Below are 22,612 nucleotides of genomic sequence, written 5' to 3'. Positions count from 1 at the left end.
GGAGTAGCTCTAGCCTGGGTAGCTCGGGAAGCCTCTTTATGGCCAAGCATCAAGAAACTTGGCAGGGTTTTGGCTCTTGGGACCCTCAGCGCTGGGAGAGGACACTTCTGTCTGATTTCACAGACTTTCACTTGGAGGATGGATGAATGTTCAAAGAAGAAGTCCTCTGACCTTTCCGGAATGTTCACATTCTCGATGTCTTAAACTATTTCTGCAGTGGTCAAAACGCTGATAACTGGATTTCAACATGTTTTCAAAATGTTTCCCATTTTTGATGGCCCTATTCATCCAGCAGTGGTAACAAATATTGTTGTTGTCGCTTTTTTGACATGGCCACACCCTGCAGCAGACAGCAGAGACAGGATAAAGGTCTGTGTCCTGAAGGAGTTTTTTTGTTTTGTTTTGTTTTGAGATAGGGTCTCACTCTGTTGCCCAGGTTGAAGTACGGTGTTGGGATTACGGCTCACTGCAGCCTCAACCTCTGGGTTTAGCGTCCTGAGTAGCTGGGACTACAAGTGTGCACCACCTCACCCGGCTAATACTTTTTTTTTTTTTTTTCTGAGACAGGGTCTGGCTCTGTAACCCAGGGTGGAGTGCAGTGGTGCGATCTCGACTCACTGCAACCTCTGCATTCCAGGCTCAAGCGATCCTCCTACCTCAGCCTCCCAAGTAGCTGGGACTACAGGCTTGTGTCACCATGCTCAGCTAATTAGATTTTGTATTTTTTGTAGAGATGGGGTTTTGCCATGTTGCCCAGGCTGATCTCGATCTCCTGAGCTCAAAGGATCCACCTGCTTCGTCCTCCCAAAGTGCTGGGATTACAGGTGTGATTTATGTTTTATTTTATTTTTTTGTAGAGATATAGTTTGCTATGTTGCCCAGGCTGGTCCTGAACTCCTAGGCTCAAGCGATTCCCCCTGCCTTGGCCTCTGAAAGTGCTGGGATTACAGGCATGAGTCACTATGCCCAGCCCTGAAGCACTTTTAAGTCTGCAAAGCCAATTCACGTGAAATAGCAAATACTATGAGAAAGTCTACAGAGTCAGATGTCAAAATTACAATTTTTTTTTTTTGAGATGGAGTCTTGCTCTTGTTGCCCATGCTGGAGTGCAGTGGCACGATCTCGGCTCACTGCAACCTCCACTCCCTGGGTTCAAGTGATTCTCCTGTCTCAGTTTCCTGAGTAGCTGGGGTTGCAGGCGCCTGCCACCATGCCTGGCTAATTTTTGCAGTTTTTGTAGAGACGGGGTTTCACCATGTTGGCCAGGCTGGTCTTGAATTCCTGACTTCAAGTGGTCTGCCCAGCTCAGCCTCCAAAGTGCTGAGATTACAGGCATGAGCCACCGTGCCTGGCCATGCCCAGCTAATTTTTTATATTTTTGGTAAAGATGGGGTTTGATCATGTTGGCCAGTCTGGTCTCAAACTCTTGACCTCATGATCTGCCAGCCTCAGCCTCCCAAAGTGCTAGGACTACAGGCATGAGCCACCGCGCCCAGCCCCTAAAGCAGTTTTAAGGCTGCAAAGCCAATTCACATGAAACAGCAAATACTATGAGAAAGTCTACAGAGTCAGATGTCAAAATTACAATTCAATATTTATTTGCTTAATGGCTGTATTCCTTCTAGGCCATCCGTTCCATAAACCTGGGGACTGGGCCGGACGTGGTGGCTCATGCTTGTAATCCCAGCACTTTGGGAGGCCAAGGAGGGTGGATCATGAGGTCAGGAGATCGAGACCATCCTGGTTAACACAATGAAACCCCATCTCTACTAAACATACAAAAAATTAGCCGGGTGTGGTGGCAGGCGCCTGTAGCTGTAGTCCCAGCTATTCGGGAGGCTGAGGCAGGAGAATGGCCAGAACATGGGAGGCAGAACTTGCAGTGAGCCAAGATTGCGCCACTGCACTCCAGCCTGGATGACAGAAAGACACTCCGTGTCAAAAAAAAAAAAAAAAAATTCCTGGGGACTGAATTTATCTTTTTCATCATTTTCCCAGCACCTAGGACAGTGTCTGGAATACAGGAGGTGCCTAAATATTTATCATCTGACCAAATGATTGCAATGATTTAATAATTGGGTTTAATATTTGTTATTCTGCAGTGTTGCCTGCTGCATGAACTATATTCCTTACAAATTCACTTATAAAACTTTCAACATCTGAGCAAACCACTCATAAACTATGCATAAAGTGAGTGCCTATCTTAGTGGATAACTAAAATAGTTAAAGTTCCCGTATGTAGAGATAATATGTGTGTAAGCAGATTAGATCATTGCTATATTGGTGGGATTTGAGAGATGCTGGAAAACACTTCTTTTTGCAAATATCTAATTTTTCCATTAGATATTAATTCCTTCAAGTTGTGAAGATTTTGAAGTCTTCCAATTTCCCCATTAAAGTGCACAGATGACACCCAAAGCCTTTATCCCCCAACGTTTTTGCAGAATTTGTTGAAATGCAAGCCCAGGCTAAACTATGGGGATAATATAATATCCTGCTTATGTAACTGGGCTGTGCTTTAGTCTGATTAAAATTAGATTAGATGGAGATCAGAGAAGCCACTTTCAGATTAAAACTCTGAGAAAAAAAAGCACCTGTGGATCACATTCTAAGACACCTAAAGAATTAAGAATTGACATGAAAAAGCATTTATAATTGATAGTATCTTTGAGTTCAAAGCTCCACATATCTCATTATCAAGTTCAAAGTAATACTGTCATTTTTTTCTCCGTAACTAAGCTCTTATCTCCAAGATAACAAAGCTGACGGGAACAAGATCAGGAAGCCGAGTCTGGGGGTTGGGGGTTGAACCCTACATCTCCTGACTCCCAGATCCCTTTTCTGGTGCCTCTTTGTCGCTCAAGCCATCAAACACCTTTGCACACAGAAGTGTCCCTTGGCTGGGTGCGGTGGCTCATGCCTGTAATCCCAGCACTTCGGGAGGCCAAGGTGGGAGGATTGCTTGAGGCCAGAAATTTGAGACAAGCCTGGGCAACGTCGCAAGATCTCGTCTCTACAAAAGAATACACAAATTAGCCGACGCGTGGTGGCGTGTACCTATGGTCCCAGCTATTTGGGAGGCTGAAGTGTGAGGATCACTCGAGACATTGCACTCCAGACTGGGCAAAAGAGCGAGACCTGGTCTCGGGGGGGGGGGAAAAAAAGTGTCCCTCGTGGCTTTGGTTGCACGAGAATGCTTGGTGTTTAATTCTTGAGGTTATTAGGAGATTGAACTTTGAAATCATCCTGCAACCTTGAACCAAAAGGTGAAAGTTGTCCACTTTGATAGATGACAACGGAAGGATCCTTTGGTTCAATGGACAGCTTGTAAATATAAAACAGTTGCTGGAAAATTATATTAGAGATGAGCTATCTCCTCCATTACAATGTTTGCTTTTCTTTAATGCAATTGAGTTCCAGCAGAAAGGCTTGGGAGGGGCCACAAGCAATGCTTCAGGAGTTACTGGAAGCGAGATATGGGGAGTGAGAGAGGAGATCCATAGATGTGGAGCAGGGGCCAGGGGAGGCCTTCTGCCCAGGAGGCCCGCGCTGAGGACCCTGGCTGTGCCCAAGGGAAATTGAATTCAGAGCTCCTTCTGCATCATAAATCCAGGACAGCTGGCAGCTCTCCAAGGGAGACTGGCGCTAAACTCCAAGGGCATCAGCCGCCAGATTGGCCAACGCCTACAATGCCCTTTGAGAGCTGAGCCCTAGGTGTGTTGGACTGGGATTCCGTTCTAATCTCACGACCACGTTCATTTACAAGCCCTGCATTTTGTTAATTTAAACATGCACTCACCAGGAGGGAAGGAGGAGAGCCTCCAATATATATAAGACAGCTGAAAGACTGGAATTATTCTGACATGCATGTCTTAGGAAGGAGAAGGCCTGATCTTTTTCTGTTTTTTTGAGACAGGGTCTCACTCTGCCACCCAGACTGGAGTGCAGTGATGCAATGATAACTCACTGCAGCCTCTGCCTACTGGGCTCAACTGACGTGACCTCATACCTCAGCCTCCCCAGTAGCTGGAACTACAAGCACACGCCACCATGCCCAGGTAATCAAAAAAATTTTCTGTAGAGACGGGGTCTCGCTATGTTACCGGGGCTGGTCTCCAACTTCTGGTCTCTAGCCATCCTCCCACCTCGGCCTCTCAAAGTATTGGAATACAGGTGTGAGCCACCGAGCCTAGCCAGGCCTGACTTCTGAATGCGTTCGTTTCCTGATCTTTTACCCCCAGTGCACGTGTATGTTGCACCCCTGGCCACTGGGTTTTGCAGAGTGTTGCGTTCCAGTGTCCGGGGCCCCACGCCCGTCCGCAGGCTACTGGAATGCTGAGGGCGAGGGGGCTTCGTTTCACTCGCACCACGTCGGCCCGCACCCCAGGGGCCGGGTCTACCGCCTCCCCCAGCGCAGACGCCGCCGGCCCGGCCGGTCCCCGAGGGCGGGGCCGCGCGGCCCCACGCCCCACCCACTGCGAGCAGAGGCGGGGCATGGGTCACGTGACGGCACGCCGAACAGCGAGGCCCCGCCCGGCGGGAGGAGGCCCGGCCGCGACCCGGGCCGCGAGCTGAGGAGCCGCCCGGTCTCCCGCGCGCTCCCTCCGGCGGCGTCCCCAGCCCTCGGCCCCTCTGTTGCCGGCCTCCGGCTCGCCAGCTGCGAGAGTGGCCTCAAGATGGATGAAGACGGCGGCGGCGAGGGTGGTGGCGGTGAGTGTCGGAGGTGTGGCGGGCTTGCGGGCGGCCTGGGGTCGGGGGCCGGGGACCGGGGGTCGCCGGAGGAGAGGGGGTCGGAGGCAGCGGCGGCGGCGCCTGCTGGAGGCCTGAGGCGCGCCGGGCCGGAGCCGCGGCGGGGTCTCCGGGGGCCCGAGGGAGGGGGCAGCCCGGGGTCGCCGTCCACCGCTGGCGAGGGTCTGGGTACCAGGCCAGGGCTGCTGCGGGCCGGGGTCGCCCCGGAGTCTCGGGCCGGGGTTCGGGGGCCGCCCCTCTGGGGCAGGGGACCTTGCGGGGCGACCTTCCCCGCATCTTGTCGCCAAGGGCGTCCACGCCCTCCGGAGTCCGGCGTTTCGGACGCCCCCTTTCAGCTCAGGTGGGCGGAAGCGGCTGAGCCGGTGGGAAACCGGGAGGGGAAAGTTTTGCACTGGAGGCTCCTCGGGGGTACAGGAGGGGAGGGCCGGGGAACGGTTGGAAAGCGTGACAGTCTGCTTGGCTTTGGGTCAGAAACGGTCGCTGGATTTGCTCGAACGGGGAGGGGGCCAGCTGGAGTCCAGGTCAGGGTAGACGTTTTAGGAAACGGCAGACGCGACAGAGTGAGCAAAAAACTCCGTGGGGTCGAGGGTGGGGGTCACGAGCTGCACCCAGCACCGAGGCGAGACCGGAGAGCCAGGTGTGCCCGGAGCCCCGTGTGCTCCCGAGTGGGTCGGATCGGTGCCCGGCGTGGCCCAGGTGGTCTTGTGCCTGACGTTCGGTTTCTTCTTGCTGGAGGAATCGTGTTTGTTGGAAATTATTTCGTGGAATACAAATGACTGCTAGGTCATGCTGGGAATTAGATTTTAAAAACAGAAGAACGTGCCTCTGTATGGAGTGGGTGTTCGCTTTGGAAAGCAAAGGGTTAATGCCCGTGTTTTTACAGGAACAGCCGAAGTTGAGGTTCTCTAGACTTTTTTTTTTTTTCTCTAAAGATCTCCTTTGAGCTGACAGAGAAATCATCAGAATCATCAGAACCCCATGTAATAAGGGAGCAGTTTAGAGAAATCTTAATTACAGGCTGCCGGAGCAGCTGCCTGTAAGAATCAGCAGGATTGAATGCTTCAGGATGAAGTGGTTCATCATCAAGGTGCCTTCTAGAATTCAAGTGCTGCTCAGAGGGTGATTTTTTTTTTTTTGCTGAAAGACGCGATGCAGCCAGGATGGTGGGAAGTTGGCACCCGTCATGGCATTTGGCGAGTTCAGTTCGCATAGTTGAAGCTGGGGTAGCACTGTGGCACCGAGTGGGTGTGTTGATGAAAAGGGAGCGCTGTGGAACGAAGGAGCCGAGTTGCGAACCCTCCTACAGTCAGGCTGTCCGTCTGGAGCTATGAGATCCTAAGGAATGGATTCCCGGTGGATGTCGTGTTTCCTGCCTGTCACAATTTGGGCATAGCAGTTTTCCCTTGTTAGAAAAGAAAGACAACTGTAATATGCAAACGCTGGACATTAGCGTCAAGGCAGCTAGCTGGCTTGGCAGTTTTGTTTGTAAGGTGCTTTGGGCTTTGTGAGTAAAGAAGTGTAGACTTGAAGATAAAAGCAGACATAAAGAGGAAAAAAGGCGGCTTTAATGTGCTCCAGCAATTTGCAGATCTTGAGTACTGTAACAAAGCATGATATTAAATATCAAAAGTCTTAAAACCGTCCTTGGGTTGTTAATATCTCTTCTGGGAATATATCACAGGGTAACAACCTTAAACCCCTCACATATAAAGATGTGTATTATGCTGTTTATAATAGCAAAAAATTGGAAACAGCAATGCCAAGAGTAGAGGCATGGTGAGGTAAATTATGGGAAGTTTATTGAAGTATTTTACAACCATTAAAATAAGCCGTTTTATACATCATGGTCTAAACAACATAAAAATTAGTGACATGGATTATTTTCTTTTTATATTTTCCAAGTTTCTGAAATAAGTGTGTATTCCAGATTTGAAAGAAAACTCGTCAAAGACAGGAATGTTTTAAGTGTATCATTTAATTCATCTCACTAGAACATTCAGCAATGAGGATTTATTTATTGATTACCCATCAAAATGCCAGCCAGCATGTTAGGTGCTGGAAAATAACTTTTAACCTTTATTGATTTAGTTTATTAGTAGCTTTCTCCCTTGCTGTGTGACAGACACTTAAAAATATTTTTGGCAATATTAGGATATTTATTTTTGAAACAGGTGAAAACGTTTTGAAATGAGTGATATTGTAATTATTGTATAAACTTTATGTGCTTATATTTAACTCTTGGTAGTTGGAAGTTTTGAAGTTAACATACCTCTTTACAGTTAATACCATTTAGATTTTAAAAAAATGCTTTAAAATTCATGTTTAAAAAAATAAAGTTCAGCTCTTTGAAAGAAAACCGTTTTCAGTTGCCAGCAGATTATAAAGCATAACATTTTTTGGTATATTTTTAGAGTATGGTACATAATGTTGAACAGTATCTGGGGGAGTCAGTTCGGCTTGTTTAAAAGATAGGGTAAATAATCTATTCCAACAGTAGTTATCGCAGAGGCCAAAGATAATTGAAAAGGTCTTTTTCTTTTAATGGTCAGGTTAAAAGACTTGAAAAATGGATTCCTACTTGCTGTTTTTATAAGTTAATTTAGCTTTTTGTCCACTGGATTGTTCTTTCAGTGCAAGATAAGGAGAGAGAGGATGGTGGCGTGAATGGCTGGAAGGCAGTTACAAGAGGAGGGAGTAGGGGGTTACAAGATTAGGAGAACACATTGTTCCTTACAGCGTGTGCAGAGTGTAGTTAAGGCACTTTAATTCTTTTGGGACTTTGTTGCCTTTCAGTTTTTCAAGAACAGTTCTTCAGCTAAGTCTCTACTTGGAGGGTGGCTGACTAGTTTGACCCGTTGGGATTGTTTTCATGCCCTCTTTGGGCATCTGTCTGATGTATGGTCCTGAATGGATCATCCCTGGCAGACGAGGTGAATTAACTCTAATTGGCATTCCTCTCTCTGCCCCCTTCACTCCCTGATCAGTGTAGGTGTCTGTGCTTCAGGTAAAGAGATGCTGAGCCTTGTTCATAATAAAATACATGCAAATTAAGACTAGACTGAACTCCCACCTTTCACCTTCAGACAGACGATAACCCCCAAGTGTGAAAAGTCTGTTTCCAGTTTGAAACGTTTGAACGGCAAGGCCGTTTCAAACATTGACGGGTAGGAGTGTAAATTAGTCACAGGCAGGGCCAGCCCATGTCCTGTTGGCTCAGGTCCATTTCTTGCCCTTTCCCTGCAGAGACTCACCCCTGCAGGCACATTTCCCAGGCCCTTGGTCAGCTGGCTTCCGGCTGGGATTGGCCACTGGGAGCCACTGGCAGGAGGAATGGCAGGAGGAAGGACGAAAACAGGTTATTTCCCCTGGGTCTGCCTCAGGCAGAGTCTCTGGCAGGTGCCTTGTCTCCTTTTGGCTCCAGCTTCTGCCCCTTGGTCCTAGTCTTTGAGTCTTGGAAATACCTCCTCCCTTTTACCCTCTATTTGAGAAGTGGTAACAGCAGTTTGCTGTTGCTAATCTCTGGGTTATCATTTCCTGTTTGGCTTTTCAGTTTTTCCAACACGCCTGTCACTAATTCCTTATATTAAATTCCCTCTATATCAGATTCTTAAAGGGATGGTTGCTCTGGATATCTCTTTCTCTGGGTGGACCCTGATAGTTACAAGTGCTTTAGGCAGTAGCTTTAAAAATTATAGGCGTGTAAATCCTTTGACCCAGCAATCCAGTTCTAGGAATTTAACCTGCAGATATATTTGTACATGTGTGAGATAACATAGGTACGAGATTATTTATTGCCTTGAGTGTCCACCAGTAAGCAGGGAACTTATCAGATAAGTCCATACCCAGATGGTTAATGAGGTTGTAAAGTTGTAGAAAGGAACGAGGAAGCTCTTTTCTTAGTTGACGTGGAGAGATCTCCAAAATATCTTGTTAAGTTACAAGAGCAGGCTGGGTGCAGTGGCTCACACCTATAATCCCAGCACTTTGGGAGGCCAAGGCAGGTGGGTCATTTGAGGTCAGGAGTTCGAGACCAGCCTGGCCAACATGGTGAAACTCTGTCTCTACTAAAAAAAAATACAAAAATTAGCCAGGCCTGGTGGTGTGCGCCTGTAATCTCAGCCACTCGGGAGGGCTGAGGCAGGAAAGGTGGAGGTTATGGGTGATTGAGATTATGCCATTGTGACCCAGTCTGGCAAATAGATGTGAGACTTGTCTCAAAAAAAAAAAAAAAAAAAATACAAGAGCAAAGTATAGGAAAATATGCATCATGGCTCCCATTCTTGTTTCTTTTTGAAAGAGGGAAGGATGGTTGATATGCAGACTCTGGACAGGAACGAGGAACCAATAACAGTGGCTACCTGTTTGGGAGGGATGAAGGAACTGGAGGGATGGGGAATATAAGGTGGGAGTGAAACTTTCACTGTGTGCCTTTTATTTTTTGGAATTCAAAAGCCCGGAACAACTGGCCCTAAAATTGGAAAAAGCAGTTCTATAGGAAAGAATAGTATGCTGGTAAGAAAACACCCATTTTTATACTCTTTTGAGATCGGAGTCTCGCTCTGTAATTAGGCTGAGGCATGATCTCAGCTCACTGGGCAAGCTCCGGCCTGGGTTCACGCCATTCTCTGCCTGCTTTCCTCCTGAGTAGCTGGACTACAGGCCTGGCCACCTCGCCTCTCGCTGTTTTTGTATTTTTTAGTAGAGATGTGGGTTTCACTGCACAGTTGGTGTGGATGGGTCTCATCTCCTGACTCCCTGATCCACTTCTGTCTCGGCCTCCCAAAGTGCTGATTACAGGCTTGAGCCACCGCTACCGCCCATTTTACACCTTTTGAGGGAATTCTTTTTTTTTTTTTTTTTGAGACGGAGCCCATTGGTCGCCCAGGCTGAGTGCAGTGGCTGATCTCAGCTCACTGTAAGCCCGGCCCCGGGTTCATGCCATTTTCCTGCCTCAGCTCTCCTGAGTAGCTGGGATTCAGGCACTCCTCGCTTTTGAATTGCCTCAGCTAGTTTTTAGAGAGACGGGGTTTCTGACCAGGTACTCACCAGGATAGTCTGATCTCTGATCTTGTGATCCACCTCGTCGTCGCCTAGTTGATTACAGGCTGAGCCACCGCTGCCTCCCGCCTGAGGGAATTTATAGATTGTGTGCACATGGCCAGGCACAGCAGGCTCACGCCTGTAATCCCAGCACTTTGGGGGCTGGAGGGTAGACTGCGAGGTCAGGAGTTCGAGACCAGCCTCCGGCCTGGCGGTGGTGAAACCCCTGCCCTCAAAAATATGCACTAGCCGGGCAGGCCGGGCAGCTCGCTTCGCAATTCCAGCATTTTGAGGCCGAGACGGGCGGATCACGAGGCCAGCGGAGATCGAGACCATCCTGGCTAAATACAGTGAAACCCCGTCTCTACTAAAAAAAAACAAAAAAACAAACAAAAGCTGGGGCCGGGCGAGGTGGCGGGCTGCCTGTGGTCCCAGGCCACTCGGGAGGCTGAGGCAGGAGAATGGTGTGTGAACTGGATGGAGCTTGCAGTGAGCTGAGATCCAGCCTGCACCCAGTCTGGGCGAGTCGGAGGACTCCCCATCTCAAAAAAAAAAAAAAAAAAAATTAGCTGGGCAGTGGTTTTGGGCCTGTAGTCCCAGCTGCTCGGGAGGCTGAGGCAGGAGAATTGCTTGAACCCGGGAGGCAGAGGTTGCAGTAAGCGGAGATAGTGCCACTGCCTGGCAACGGAGTGAGACTTGGTCTCAAAACAAAGAAAATATTCTGGGAAGACAGCAACAGAAAGATAACATGATATCCAGTGTAAGGTTATAAAATGTTGTCTGTTTTTCAGTCTGTAGTAAGTTAACTACTGTACTTTGGAGAGTTTAAAAAGTGGATGCTTTTAGATTATGCTTAGAGCATATTCTTCTGTAGTCATTTACTCAAATGTTGATAGTGTTTCTACCAAATACCGGGTTCTTCTGTGCATGACACAAGAGCTATTAGTGCCTGTATTATGCCATTTTTGCATTGCTCTAAAGAAATACCTAGGCCGGGCGCGGTGGCTCAAGCCTGTAATTCCAGCACTTTGGGAGGCCGAGACGGGTGGATCACGAGGTCAGGAGATCGAGACCATCCTGGCTAACATGGTGAAACCCCGTCTCTACTAAAAAATACAAAAAACTAGCGGGGCAAGGTGGCGGGCGCCTGTAGTCCCAGCTACTCGGGAGGCTGAGGCAGGAGAATGGCGTGAACCCAGGAGGCGGAGCTTGCAGTGAGCTGAGATCCGGCCACTGCACTCCAGCCTGGGCAACAAAGCGAGACTCCGTCTCAAAAAAAAAAAAAAGAAATACCTGAGCCTGGCTTGTATATAAAGAAACGAGGTTTCACGGACTCATGGTTCTGCAGGCTGCACAGGCATGGTGCCAGGATCTGCTCGGCTTCTGGGGAGGCCTCAGGGAGCTTTTTACTCATAGTGGAAGGTGAAGCAGGATCAGGCACATCACATGGCCAGCGCAGGAGCAAGAGGGAAGAAATGCCACACCCTTAAACGACCAGCTCTCAGGGGTCCTCACTCACTATTGCAAGGGCAGCACTGAGCCATGAGGGATCTGCCTCCATGATCCAGTCGCCTCCCCTCCAACACTGGGGATTACAGTTCAACATGAGATTTGGGCGGGGCATGTATCAAAACTGTATCAGTGCCTAATGGTGGTGAATATGGCAGATAAATTTCCCATGTTCATGAAGCTCATGTTTAGATGGAGAGACAGACAAAAGAGGTAAACAGCTATCTATAAAGTAATCACATATTATGCTAGGTGTGTTAAAGGAAATCAACAAGAGGTTGAGGAAGAGAAAGTGTGGGATGGGAGAAGTGTAGGGAAAGCCCGTGGCCAGGCAAGGCTTCTGAGGAAATGCCCTTCGAGTGCAAGCTATAGGGATAGTGGACCAGACAGAAGGAAAGGCATGGAGCTGGCAAGAGCTGAGTATTCTAGAGAATTAAAAGCAGCTTTGTGTGGCTTGAACAGACAGTGAAGCGGGAGAGATAGGCTGGGGCCATGTCAGGCATTCAGTAGCTAAGGAATGCAGATTTTATTCTAAGTACGTGAAGCTGCTGAAAGATTTTTAAACAGGAATATCTCCTTTGATTTACATTTCAATAATTTTAGCTAATATTTGCTCGATGCTGTATGTCCTGCGTACTTTCTATGTCTTAATTTATTAATTCTTCATAATATTACTATTTACAGATTGGAAAATGGAGGCATAGGGAAGCTAAATAATTTGTCTCAGATTTCACAGCTAGCAAGTGGTGGAGCTGCGATTCGAACGCAGGCCTTCTGTTTCAGAATCCGTACTCTCAACTACTGCCCCCTGCTTTTTAAAGAAGCATATTCTTGACTCCTGAGTGGAGAATGGATTGGAGGAGGAGAAGGGAGGACTTGGGAGAAGAGAGTTGTTGCAGTGGTTCAGGTCAGAGTTACAGGGGCTTGGTGGGTTAGGGTGGTAGTGGAAAATATGGAGGGAAGATACATATAAAACACATCTGCATAAAACATACAGAAAAATACAAAGAATAATGAAACCAGCACTCTTATTCCCACTACTCATAATTGACATAATAGCTGTCAATGTTCTGTTGCATTTTTTAGGTCTATTTTTTAAAAAATAAAGCATTACTGGTAAGTCTCTCCATCTCAGTATATTGTGGTGGTGTTCTTCCAGTTGCTCAGACCAAAATTTTGGTGCCATCTTTCATTTCTTTTGCCTTAAGCCTTCTGACGGTTCTCCCATTGTCATCCTTGTTCACACTGCAGCCAGGGCGATTCCCTTTGACACTTAGGTCATGTCACTCCTCGCTTAAAGTTTGCTCTTTCCTCGGTTTATTCAGAATCCTATGCTCAGACCTTACCGTGGCCTACACGCTGTAGTTTAGGAGGCTGCAAGCTCTTCTTTTTTCTTTTTTGAAATGGAGTCTTGCTCTGTCACCTGGGCCGGAGTGCAGTGGAGCGATCTCGGCTCACTGCAACCTCTGCCTCCTGGGTTCAAGCGATTCTCCTACCTCAGCCTCCTGAGTAGCTGGGATTACAGGCGTGTGCCACCACCCCTGGCTAATTTTTTGTAAATTTTTTTTTTTTTCTAGTAGAGACAGGGTTTCACCATATTGGCCAGGCGGATCTCGAACTCCTGACCTCGTGATCTGCCCGCCTCGGCCTCCCAAAGTGCTGGGAATACAGGCGTGAGCCACTATGCCCGGCCAAGCTTTTTTAAATAAAAGGGCCAGATAGTAAACCTTGTAGGCTTTGTGGGTCACATACGGTCTCTGTCACAAGTCTTTTTTTTTTTTTTTTTTCCATAACCTTTTCAATATGTAAAAAAACATTCTGACCTTGGGGACTGCCCTTGACCACTACTCTAGTCCCCTGCTATCTCTGACATTTCCCATCACTCCTCTCCTGTTTCCTCCCTGACTCTGGTCTGTCTCATTGGTCTCCTTGCCAAGCACACTCCTGCCTCAGTGCCTTTGCACTTGCTTCCCCTGTAGTGGTTTCCTCTCAGATACCTGCATGTGGTGTATTCTTGCCTCTTTCAAGTTTCTGCTCAAATGTTTCCTTATCACAGAAGTCTTCCTTGACCACCTGTCTAAAATCACATTCATTGTTACTCCCAGCTTTATTTTTCTTCCTTAGCACGTGTCACCCCTTACCTATTATCTATGTGTTTCTTTTCTCTTAGAATATGAGTTCTATGAAAGTAAGAGTATTTTCTGCTTTTATCCACAGTTGTATCTCCAAGATCTAGGACAGTGTTTGGGACATGGTAGCCTTTCAGTAAATATTTGTTAATAAATATTGAATAAAGTTGAAGTCACTTTTGTCTAGCAATCCTTGGTCCTTTTGCTTTTTGCTTTCATGTTTCCTAGAGGCACCATTATGAATTTGATATGGGGCTCTCTGGTGTATGGTGCTTTTGTTTGTTTTTTGAGATGGAGTCTCACTCTGTCACCCAGGCTGGAGTGCAGTGGTGTGATCTTAGCTCACTGCAACCTCCGTCTGCTAGGTTCAAGCGATTCTTCTGCCTCAGCCTCCCAAGTAGCTGGGATTACAGGTGGGTGCCACTACACCCAGCTAATTTTTGTATTTTTAGTAGAGACAGTATCTCAGTATCTCACCATGTTGGCCAGGCTGGTCTCGAACTCCTGACCACAAATGATCCACTCGCTTTGGCCTCCCAAAGTGCTTGGATTACAGGCATGAGCCACCGTGCCTGGCCTGGTATATGTTTCATACTTTAACAGATGTGCATGTGCCTCCATAAGCAATGTACAGGTCTTTTTTTTCCCTCTCTTTTGATACGGAGTTTCGCTCTTGTTGCCCAGGCTGGAGTGCAATGGTGCGATCTTGGTTCACTGCAACCTCCGCCTCCCTGATTCAAGCGATTCTCCTGCCTCAGCCTCCCGAGTAGCTGGGATTACAGGTGCCCGCCACCATGCCCAGCTAATTTTTTGCATTTTTAGTAAAGATGGGGTTTCACCATGTTGGCCAGGCTGGTCTTGAACTCTGACCTCAGATGATCCGCCCACCTCGGCCTTCCAAAGTGCTGGGATTACAGGTGTGAGCAACCGTACTCGGCCCTAATTTGTTTTAAAAAGTTTGTAAAGCCAAGATCACACAGTATGTAATCTTCTGCAGCTTGCATTAGAGATTATCTTTGTGATTATATATAGACCTTGTTTATTTTAATTGTGATCACGTTTTGTCTATATTGTCTTGTGTTGAGCTTTTTTTTTTTTTTTTTTTTGAAGACAGTGTCCTTACTGTGTTGCCCAGGCTGGAGCACAGTGGTGCGATCTTGGCTCACTGCAACCGCCACCTCCCGGGTTCAAGCCGTTCTTCTGCCTTAGCCACTTGAGTAGCTAGGATTACAGGCTTGCAACACCATGCCCTACTAAATTTTTTGCATTTTTAATAGAGACAGGTTTTTGCTATGTTGGCCAGGCTGATCTCGAACTCCTGACCTCAAGTGATCCGCCTGCCTTGGCCTCCCAAAGTGCTGGGATTACAGGTGTGAGCCACCGGATTTAGCCCTGTGTTGAACTTGTTAATGTCAGTGTTACACTGGTGGTGGTACAAACGGCACTGAGGTGAGCTCCTTAGTCTTCTCTCCCCTCACAGTTTATCTAGAGTATATTTCTGGAATTGCAGTTGTGAGTTATAGGCATGCTTCAGTTTTAATAGATAACAGATTGCTTTCTCATTAGGGGCTTGTGAATAGTGTGATTTCCCAGCATTGTAATGAGCACACAGTGTTTGCCTTACTTTTAAATGTTTGCCTATCTCATGAGTAAGAAATGATGTATTGTTTTAATTTGTGTTGCTTTATAGTGATGAAATATATTTTTTAAAACTTTTATATTAGGTTCAGGGGTACATGTGAAGGTTTGTTGTAAGTGAGCTCTTGTTACGGGATAGAATGTATTTTGGAGAATCAGATGGACATACTGTCAGCTTGGTGAAGGTTTAGAGGTACAGGAACTGCAGGAATCAAATATGACTAGGTTTCTGGCTTGGTAGTGGTGTTGCTTAATGAATGGGAAAGAACTATTTTGAGGGTTCATTTCTTTGTTTTTTGGATCAAAAATATCTTTACTTTGCCTCCACTTAAAATTTTTTTGTTACAGAGTCGCACTCTGTTGCCCAGGCTGGAGAGCAGTGATGCCATCATAGCTTACTGTAGCCTTGAACTCCTGGGCTCAAGCAGTCCTCCTGCCTCAGCCTCCCGAGTAGCTGGGACTACAGGCATGTACCACTGTGCTAAGCTTGCCTCTGTTTTTGAAGGATAGTTTCATCAGGATTATAGTTGTAGGCTTTCAAGTTAATTTCTTGCAATTTTTAATTTTTTGGTAAAGATGGGAGGTCTCACTGTGTTGCTCAGGCTGGTGTTGAACTACTGGCCTCAAGTGATCCAAAGTGTTGGGATTACAGGCATCAGCCACTGAGCCTGGCCTTCCTGCAGCATTTTGAAGGGGTAATTTGATTGCCTTCTGGCTTCCATTGATTCTGTGGAGAAGTGAGCTGCATCAGTCTTACTGTCACTCTTTTCCAGTTAGTGTTTTTTCTTCCCTTTAGGCTGCTTTTAAGATGTTCTCTTTGGGTTTGGTTTTCAGCTGTTATGTGGTGTGTCCAGATGTGGTTTTCCTCAAATGTATCCTGCTTGGGATTAGTTGTTCTTTTTCTTTTTGGCAGTGCTGTGACAAAGCTTGATCTTAAATTAGATTTACAGAATTCTTGTTCATTATCTCTTCATTGATTGCTTCTGCTGCATTTCCTATCTCATCTCCTTCCAGGACTAATTACCTGTACATTAAATGTGTCCTCTGTGTTGTGTCCTGTATGTCTTAGATTTTATTCTTTTTTTTTTTTTTTTTGAGACGGAGTCTCGCTCTGTTGCCCAGGCTGGAGTACAGTGGCTGGATCTCAGCTCACTGCAAGCTCTGCCTCCCGGATTCACGCCAGTCTCCTGCCTCAGCCTCCCAAGTAGCTGGGACTACAGGCGCTGCCACCACGCCCGGCTAGTTTTTTGTATTTTTTTAGTAGAGATGGGGTTTCACCGTGTTAGCCAGGATGGTCTCGATCTCCTGACCTCGTGATCCGCCCGTCTCGGCCTCCCAAAGTGCTGGGATTACAGGCTTGAGCCACCGTGCCCGGCCTCTTTTCTGTATTCTTTATGCCTTTGCCTCTCTGTGGTTCATTCTATATCTTCTTCTGACTTATATTCCATTGTACTAATCCTTTCTTCAACTGTAATTGCTGTTAAACTCATTTATTGAGTTCTTAATTTCCATTATTGTCTTTTCCAGTTTTCTTGTTTTTTTTTTTTTAAGATTCCAATTTTCTGCTGGCATTTTTTATCTTGTCAACTGCTTTATTAAACAAATCACAGTTAAAGTCTGTGTCTGATAACTCCGATATTTGGATGCCTTGTGAGTGAGCGTGTTCTGTTGTCTGTTTTCGCTTTTATTTTTGTAGAGCAAGCGTCTCAATATGTTTCCCAGACTGGTCTTGAACTCCTGCCTCAAATGATCTGCCTGCCTCAGCCTCCAGAGGTGCTGGGATTACAGGCCTGAGCCACCTCACCTGGCCGGAACATCACTTTAAAATTATGAGGCTTGGTCTATTCTGGTTTACCCTTCTCCTAGGTTATAGCCTTCAGTGGTTCCCATTGAAAGCTTGGGATGCTTCCCAGGGCCTCTTCTACTTGGCAAGCCCCTGAACTCTAATTTTTGTCCCCTCAGTCCCCTAAGACTGGTGGCTATTCTGCTGACCTTCTTGGATTCTCAGTCACTTGATTCTGTTTGGTATTTTGGCTTCCCAGCTTCTGCTGTGAATTGGCAAATCCCTCAAGGAGAAAAGTGGCCCCGGTGATTGGACTCACTTCTCTGCACTCCCCTTTTCTCTCTGGAATCCTGGCCTCAGAGTCCTCACTGCATGGGTAGCTCTCTGATACCTTCAAACAGTTGTTTCTAATAATTTGTTCAGCTTTTTAAGTTGTTCTTGGCAGAAAGGTTGGTCTACAATGAGCTAGTCAGCTTTTTACTGGAAGCAGACTCTCAGGAATTCAATTTTGCTATTTAAAATGGACTTGTCAGTGAGATATCCTAGTGGAGATGGTAGGTAGGCAGTTGACTGTGTCAGTCTGCTGCTCAGAAGACTAATTTGGGTAGGAGATAAACATTGGGGAGATTTTAATTCATGTGAGTGGATGAGCTCACATGGGAAGAGAGTTGAGAGAGGAGAAAAATCCTAGGACTGAGGACAATGCAGCAAAGCTGACTGGCAAGGTAACCAGTGAGGCCCAGGAAGCCTTGAAGATTGTGTGGCATTGCAGAAGAGAGAAGGAGTGATCAGCTGTGTTGAATGCACTTAGAGACGGCCTAAAATGGGATGGAGACATGTCTACTGGACTTGGTGATGTTAAAGAAAAACAGTTTGGGGAGAGGCAGGGAGCTAGCTAGACTGGAATGGGCTAAGGAGCTAGTGGGCGAAGGTGTGTGTTTGCTGAAGGAAAGGCACGTGCCATGGGCCTTAATTGGAAATGTGGCATGTTATGAGAATAGAGGGGAAGCCCGCATGGCTGGAGCTAAGTGAGGGAAGGGTATGTCTGTTTTGCAGTGAAATATTTCTCAGGAAGTTTTCACAGGAGACCAGTAATAATTTATATCAGGCAGGTTAGAATAATAATGCTGTTTGCATTCTCACACTCTTAATATAAGTAACTTTGGGAGAGGTAGATCAGTTTTAAGAAATTATTGGCAGATCCTTTAGAAAGCGGGTTTGTCAGCCTGTAATGTAGGACTATTGCAACTTTTGAAATGAAATGAAATTAAAAAAATAGGTTTTGTCAAAGTATCCTAAAAGCTACTTAAGATATGTTAAATATTGGCTGGGCACGGTGGCTCACGCTTGTAATCCCAGCACTTTGGGAGGCCGAGGAGGGTGGATCACCTGAGATTGGGAGTTCGACACCAGCCTGACCACATGGAGAAACTCTGTCTCTACTAAAATACAAATGGTTGTGTGGTGGTGCATGCCTAACTGCTACTCAGGAGGCTGAGGCAGGAGAATCAAGCTTGAACCTGGGAGTGCGAGGTTCTGTGAGCCGAGAACACGCCATTGCACTCCAGCTTGGCAACAAGAGTGAAAATCTGTCTCAAAAAAAAAAAAAAAAATATATATATATATATGTAAAATATTTTGAGTTTGTGAGGAAAATAGTAAATCATTTAAATGAGAGTAGAAAATACATGACTCTCCATCCTGATTTTTGAAGTTAACCAAACAAACTTTTTATAGTTAATGTCAAGTACCCAGTTAACGTAGAATAGATACAAGATTCTGTAGTGCTTTATAATTTGGCTGGAGCCAATACAGCAAGCATTTATTTCAGATAAATATCTTTTCAGTATTATGTAAATATTAGAAGAGAGTCACCTGGGTCAATTTCAGTTGGCCAAGAAGATTTTTTGATTTACTTTCCTAGAGCAAATTTACTCTTTTAGCTGACTTGGTTTTTAGTAAGTCACCAGGAACACTGTTCAAATAGGAGAGAATAAAAGTTCCTGCTTTAAACTCTCAACAGGGCTATTGTTAATTACTGTAGTCTTCTTTTGAAAAACTTATGTCTGTAATTAATAAAATCAGCAATTTGCTATAAAACAAAACATTTGGATGATGATCAGAAAGTATTTCCCAATATCTAGGTAATTCGTGATTTTTTTGTCCCCAAGTTTTCATCCAGATGTTTGGCAATGTGTAGACACAGCCTTACTGCAACTTTCTAATTCACTTTCATGGGAACATATAATATTCTCCGTTTATTTTGGACAGCAGAGTTTCCTTTTTCTCTGGACAGATACATATGAAACACATGCTCTTTGAGTGGAGTTTGTGGCCCTCTGAGAATTCTCTGAAGGAGGAAATGGGTTGACCTATTCGGTTGCTATGAAGTAAAAACAATCTTGTTTTCATCTTTTAGTGAACATCTGGGTTGCATTTATTTCACATTCTGGAGGTTCTGTAAAACCACAATTTGATAATATGAGGGTTCATTAAAGCAGTAATTACTGAGCTATTTTTATAGTTGATTCAAGAATTAGGGTGGCTGATAGACTTTAAACAATATTTTTTTCCTTTCTGTAAAATGTAAGTTAAATAACAACTCTTGATTTGAAACCATAAAATGGGACGTAGATATTTTGCAGGGCAGAAGAAGCATTGATCAACCAGTTTATTTCTCTGTTGCCCGTTGCTGTGTATCTTGTGGTCATTGTTATAGCCATATTTAACTCTGTGTAGAAGACATTGTTGATGCCCTATTGCAAATCCACCCTTCTTTGCTTCCTTGCCCACAGAACCATGAATTGTTTAGCTATTTACCCATCAGGGAAGAGGACTTTATCACCACAAAGAGCTATATCTTTTTTTTTTTTTTTTTTTTGAGACAGAGTCTCGCTCTGTCGCCCAGGCTGGAGTGCAGTGGCCAGATCTCAGCTCACTGCAAGCTCCGCCTCCCGGGTTCACGCCATTCTCCTGCCTCAGCCTCCCGAGTAGCTGGGACTACAGGCGCCCGCCACCTCGCCCGGCTAGTTTTTTGTATTTTTTTAGTAGAGACGAGGTTTCACCGTGTTAGCCAGGATGGTCTCGATCTCCTGACCTCGTGATCCACCCGTCTCGGCCTCCCAAAGTGCTGGGATTACAGGCTTGAGCCACCGCGCCCGGCCAGAGCTATATCTTAAACGGTCTAAGCAGCTGGGATAATCCCTCTTTCTTTATCCGTGAGTGGAGGAGAGGTGGAAGTGTCATCCAAGTCTGGCCAACGTGCAGGGCAGTTTGCAGGGAGATTTCTCCAAGAAATTTCTTCCTTCACAATAAATATATGAGGAGTTGCGTTTCTTTTCTTTTCTTTTTTTTTTTTTTTGAGACTGGATCTTGCTCTGTCTCCTATGCCAGAGTGCAGTGGCATGATCATGGCTCTTTGCAGCCTCAACCTCCTTGGCTCAAGTGATCCCTCCACCTCAGCTTCTCAACTAGCTAGGCCCTCACCACCACGCTCAGCTAATTTAAAAATATTTTTTGAAAAAGAAATATTTTTTGTAGAGACAAGATCTTGCTACGTTGCCCAGGCTGGTCCTAAACTCCTGGCCTTAAGTGATCCATCCGGGAGTGAGCAACCGTGCCCAGCCCCGTTGCATTTCTTATGCTAGACTTCATTGGGCCTGGATGAGTAGCCAGCTTGCATTCACAATGGCTCTTAATTAAGCCTGTCCATTTCCAAGCCCATACCCTGAGGATGACCAGCGGAATTCTAGATGGTGCTGTTGCTGAATTTCACCCACCCAGGAACCTTCCTGCCTCCACATTTCCCGTCATGTGGGGCAGTAAATACCCCTCTTGTTTAAATGATTGAGCAGCAGTGTACTGTAACTTGGAGCTCAAGGCATCTGGCGTGATACCGGCTGTTCTCTCATTCATTCAGTAAGGATCTCCTCGCCATAGAGTGCAAAGAGAAAAACACCTTTTCTCTTCCATAAATATTCATTAAGCATATAAATATTACTTTAAGAACTTAGCTAGGTTATATTTTCTTTTTGAGATTAACACTTTCTCCCCTTTTAATAAAACAAAATATATTTTCATATTCTTAGAAATACTTTAATAATTTCATTTGGCAAATCTTTATTTTAACATGTCCATTTAGAAAAATGCAGTAATCAAAGGTGGCATACATTGGCAATTTAATATTCTGTTAGAAGACAGGACTTCCTTTTAGTTCTTCACAGAGAGGAAATAAGAATGCCCTTTCCAAGTTTCAGTAATTAGATTAAAATTTTTTTGAGTTGAGAAAAGATCAGACAAATGAATTCAGTTTTGTTTGTGTTAGAGTATGGGAAAATTGAAGAATTTTAGTGTCTTTTGAATGTTTGGCCTGTTCACATGATGAGGCTGTATTTCCCAGGCGTGGGAGGATGAGCGATTGTAGACTTTGATTCAGTATATGACCACCCTTCTGAGAGCATGACACATTTCGAGAATAAGTGATGCCTTTCATTGCTTTATGTAAAAAGAATCTTCACGTTGGATAAGTCTTTTTCTAAAGTGTTGCATTTTCTCGGGAATCACAGGGTGTCTGTTACGGACTGTGTTTCTGAAATTTAGTTTGAAGTAGTGGTTAAGCTGTATACTAGTCAGATGGTTACTAGGATGTTCCAGTTTTCACAAAAGAAAGTCAGATGCCTTCTTTCCTTCCTTTTTGTGGTCAGACTGGTCTTGAAGTCTGCTAGCTGTTACTCCCCACACATTGTCCCGCTGGCACTCACTCTTGATGACAGCTCACAGAGGGAGCAGAGTCCAAATGGATGCACTGTGTCCTGCCCTCCCTTGGCTCCCCTATTAGTTGCTCTGCCTCACAAGTGCCCAGTAATTTGGCTGGACAGCAGAACATGACTTTAATTTTTTTAATCTGGAAAGAACATAAGCTATTTCCCCTAGATTCTGCTGCTATTAGTACTTGGACATTTGTTTTAGGATTTAAGTCTCTATTACCTTCCCACTGCTTCCACCCCTCCCCACTTTTCCCTTCTCAGTAGAAGAGTCTGGGGGCTTCTCTCTTTGCATGTCTTCCTGTCAAGTATTACCTATTATCCTGGTAAGACCTGACTGTCTTGCATCTACAGGTAATGAAGACCATCTATTTCAGAAGTCTTTTGTTAAGTTCTGCACTAAAACTTTTATCTCCCATTTCCGTTTTACCTGTAAAGAGTAGCAAAGAGTTTGTGTCTTCAGAGAGAAGTCCACTATCCTAGTCCTTCCAGCCACCTTGGGGTTTGGTGTGGCCTGCCTAAGAGTTCCACAAGTGGGAGTGTGCTCTAGGGCCCCCTGCCTGAACGGAGAGAATATCCCAGCAGAAGTTCTCAAGTGTCAGGACTTGGTGTAGGTGGTTTTATCTTGGTTTCAGCCATCAAGAAATGTAGTTGATTGGATCAGTGACTGGGAATTTCAGGAACAGATTTTACAGGAGTGCCGTTTCCTTAGAGTTGTAAAGTTATTGACAGGGCCATTTCAACTTTGGTTAAAGAGATTAAAGGTTGGCCGGGGCAGTGGCTCACGCCTGTAATTCCAGCACTTTGAGAGGCTGAGGCGGGCGGATCACGAGGTCTGGAGATCGAGACCATCCCGGCTAACACAGTGAAACCCCGTCTCTACTAAAAATACAAAAAATCAGCTGGGTGTGGTGGCGGGTGCCTGTAGTCCCGGCTACTCGGGAGGCTGAGGCAGGAGAATCCCTTTAACCTGGGAGTCGGAGCTTGTAGTGAGCCGAGAT

At 45.7% G+C, this 22,612-nt stretch overlaps 1 protein-coding gene across 2 annotated transcripts in view; it reads left to right on the top strand.

The window, feature by feature from the left end:
* Positions 1–4,543: 4,543 nt before the first annotated feature.
* The window catches only part of CYTH3 (cytohesin 3), a 115,241-nt gene continuing 97,172 nt past the window's right edge, over positions 4,544–22,612 (top strand). Inside the window, exon 1 of one of the 2 annotated variants that reach the window (XM_003895700.4) lies at positions 4,544–4,710. In XM_003895700.4, coding sequence (XP_003895749.1) covers positions 4,677–4,710 — 34 coding nt within the window. In that variant the 5' untranslated portion in view covers positions 4,544–4,676. The remainder of the gene's footprint in view (positions 4,711–22,612) is intronic. The other variant, XM_009202573.4, reaches the window with a different exon arrangement.

The sequence above is a fragment of the Papio anubis genome, chromosome 4 (genome assembly GCF_008728515.1).
Source record: "Papio anubis isolate 15944 chromosome 4, Panubis1.0, whole genome shotgun sequence".
NCBI classification, from domain to species: Eukaryota; Metazoa; Chordata; class Mammalia; order Primates; family Cercopithecidae; genus Papio; species Papio anubis.
The sequence above is the reverse complement of the archived record's forward strand: the minus strand, read 5'-3'. Positions and strand labels throughout refer to the sequence as shown.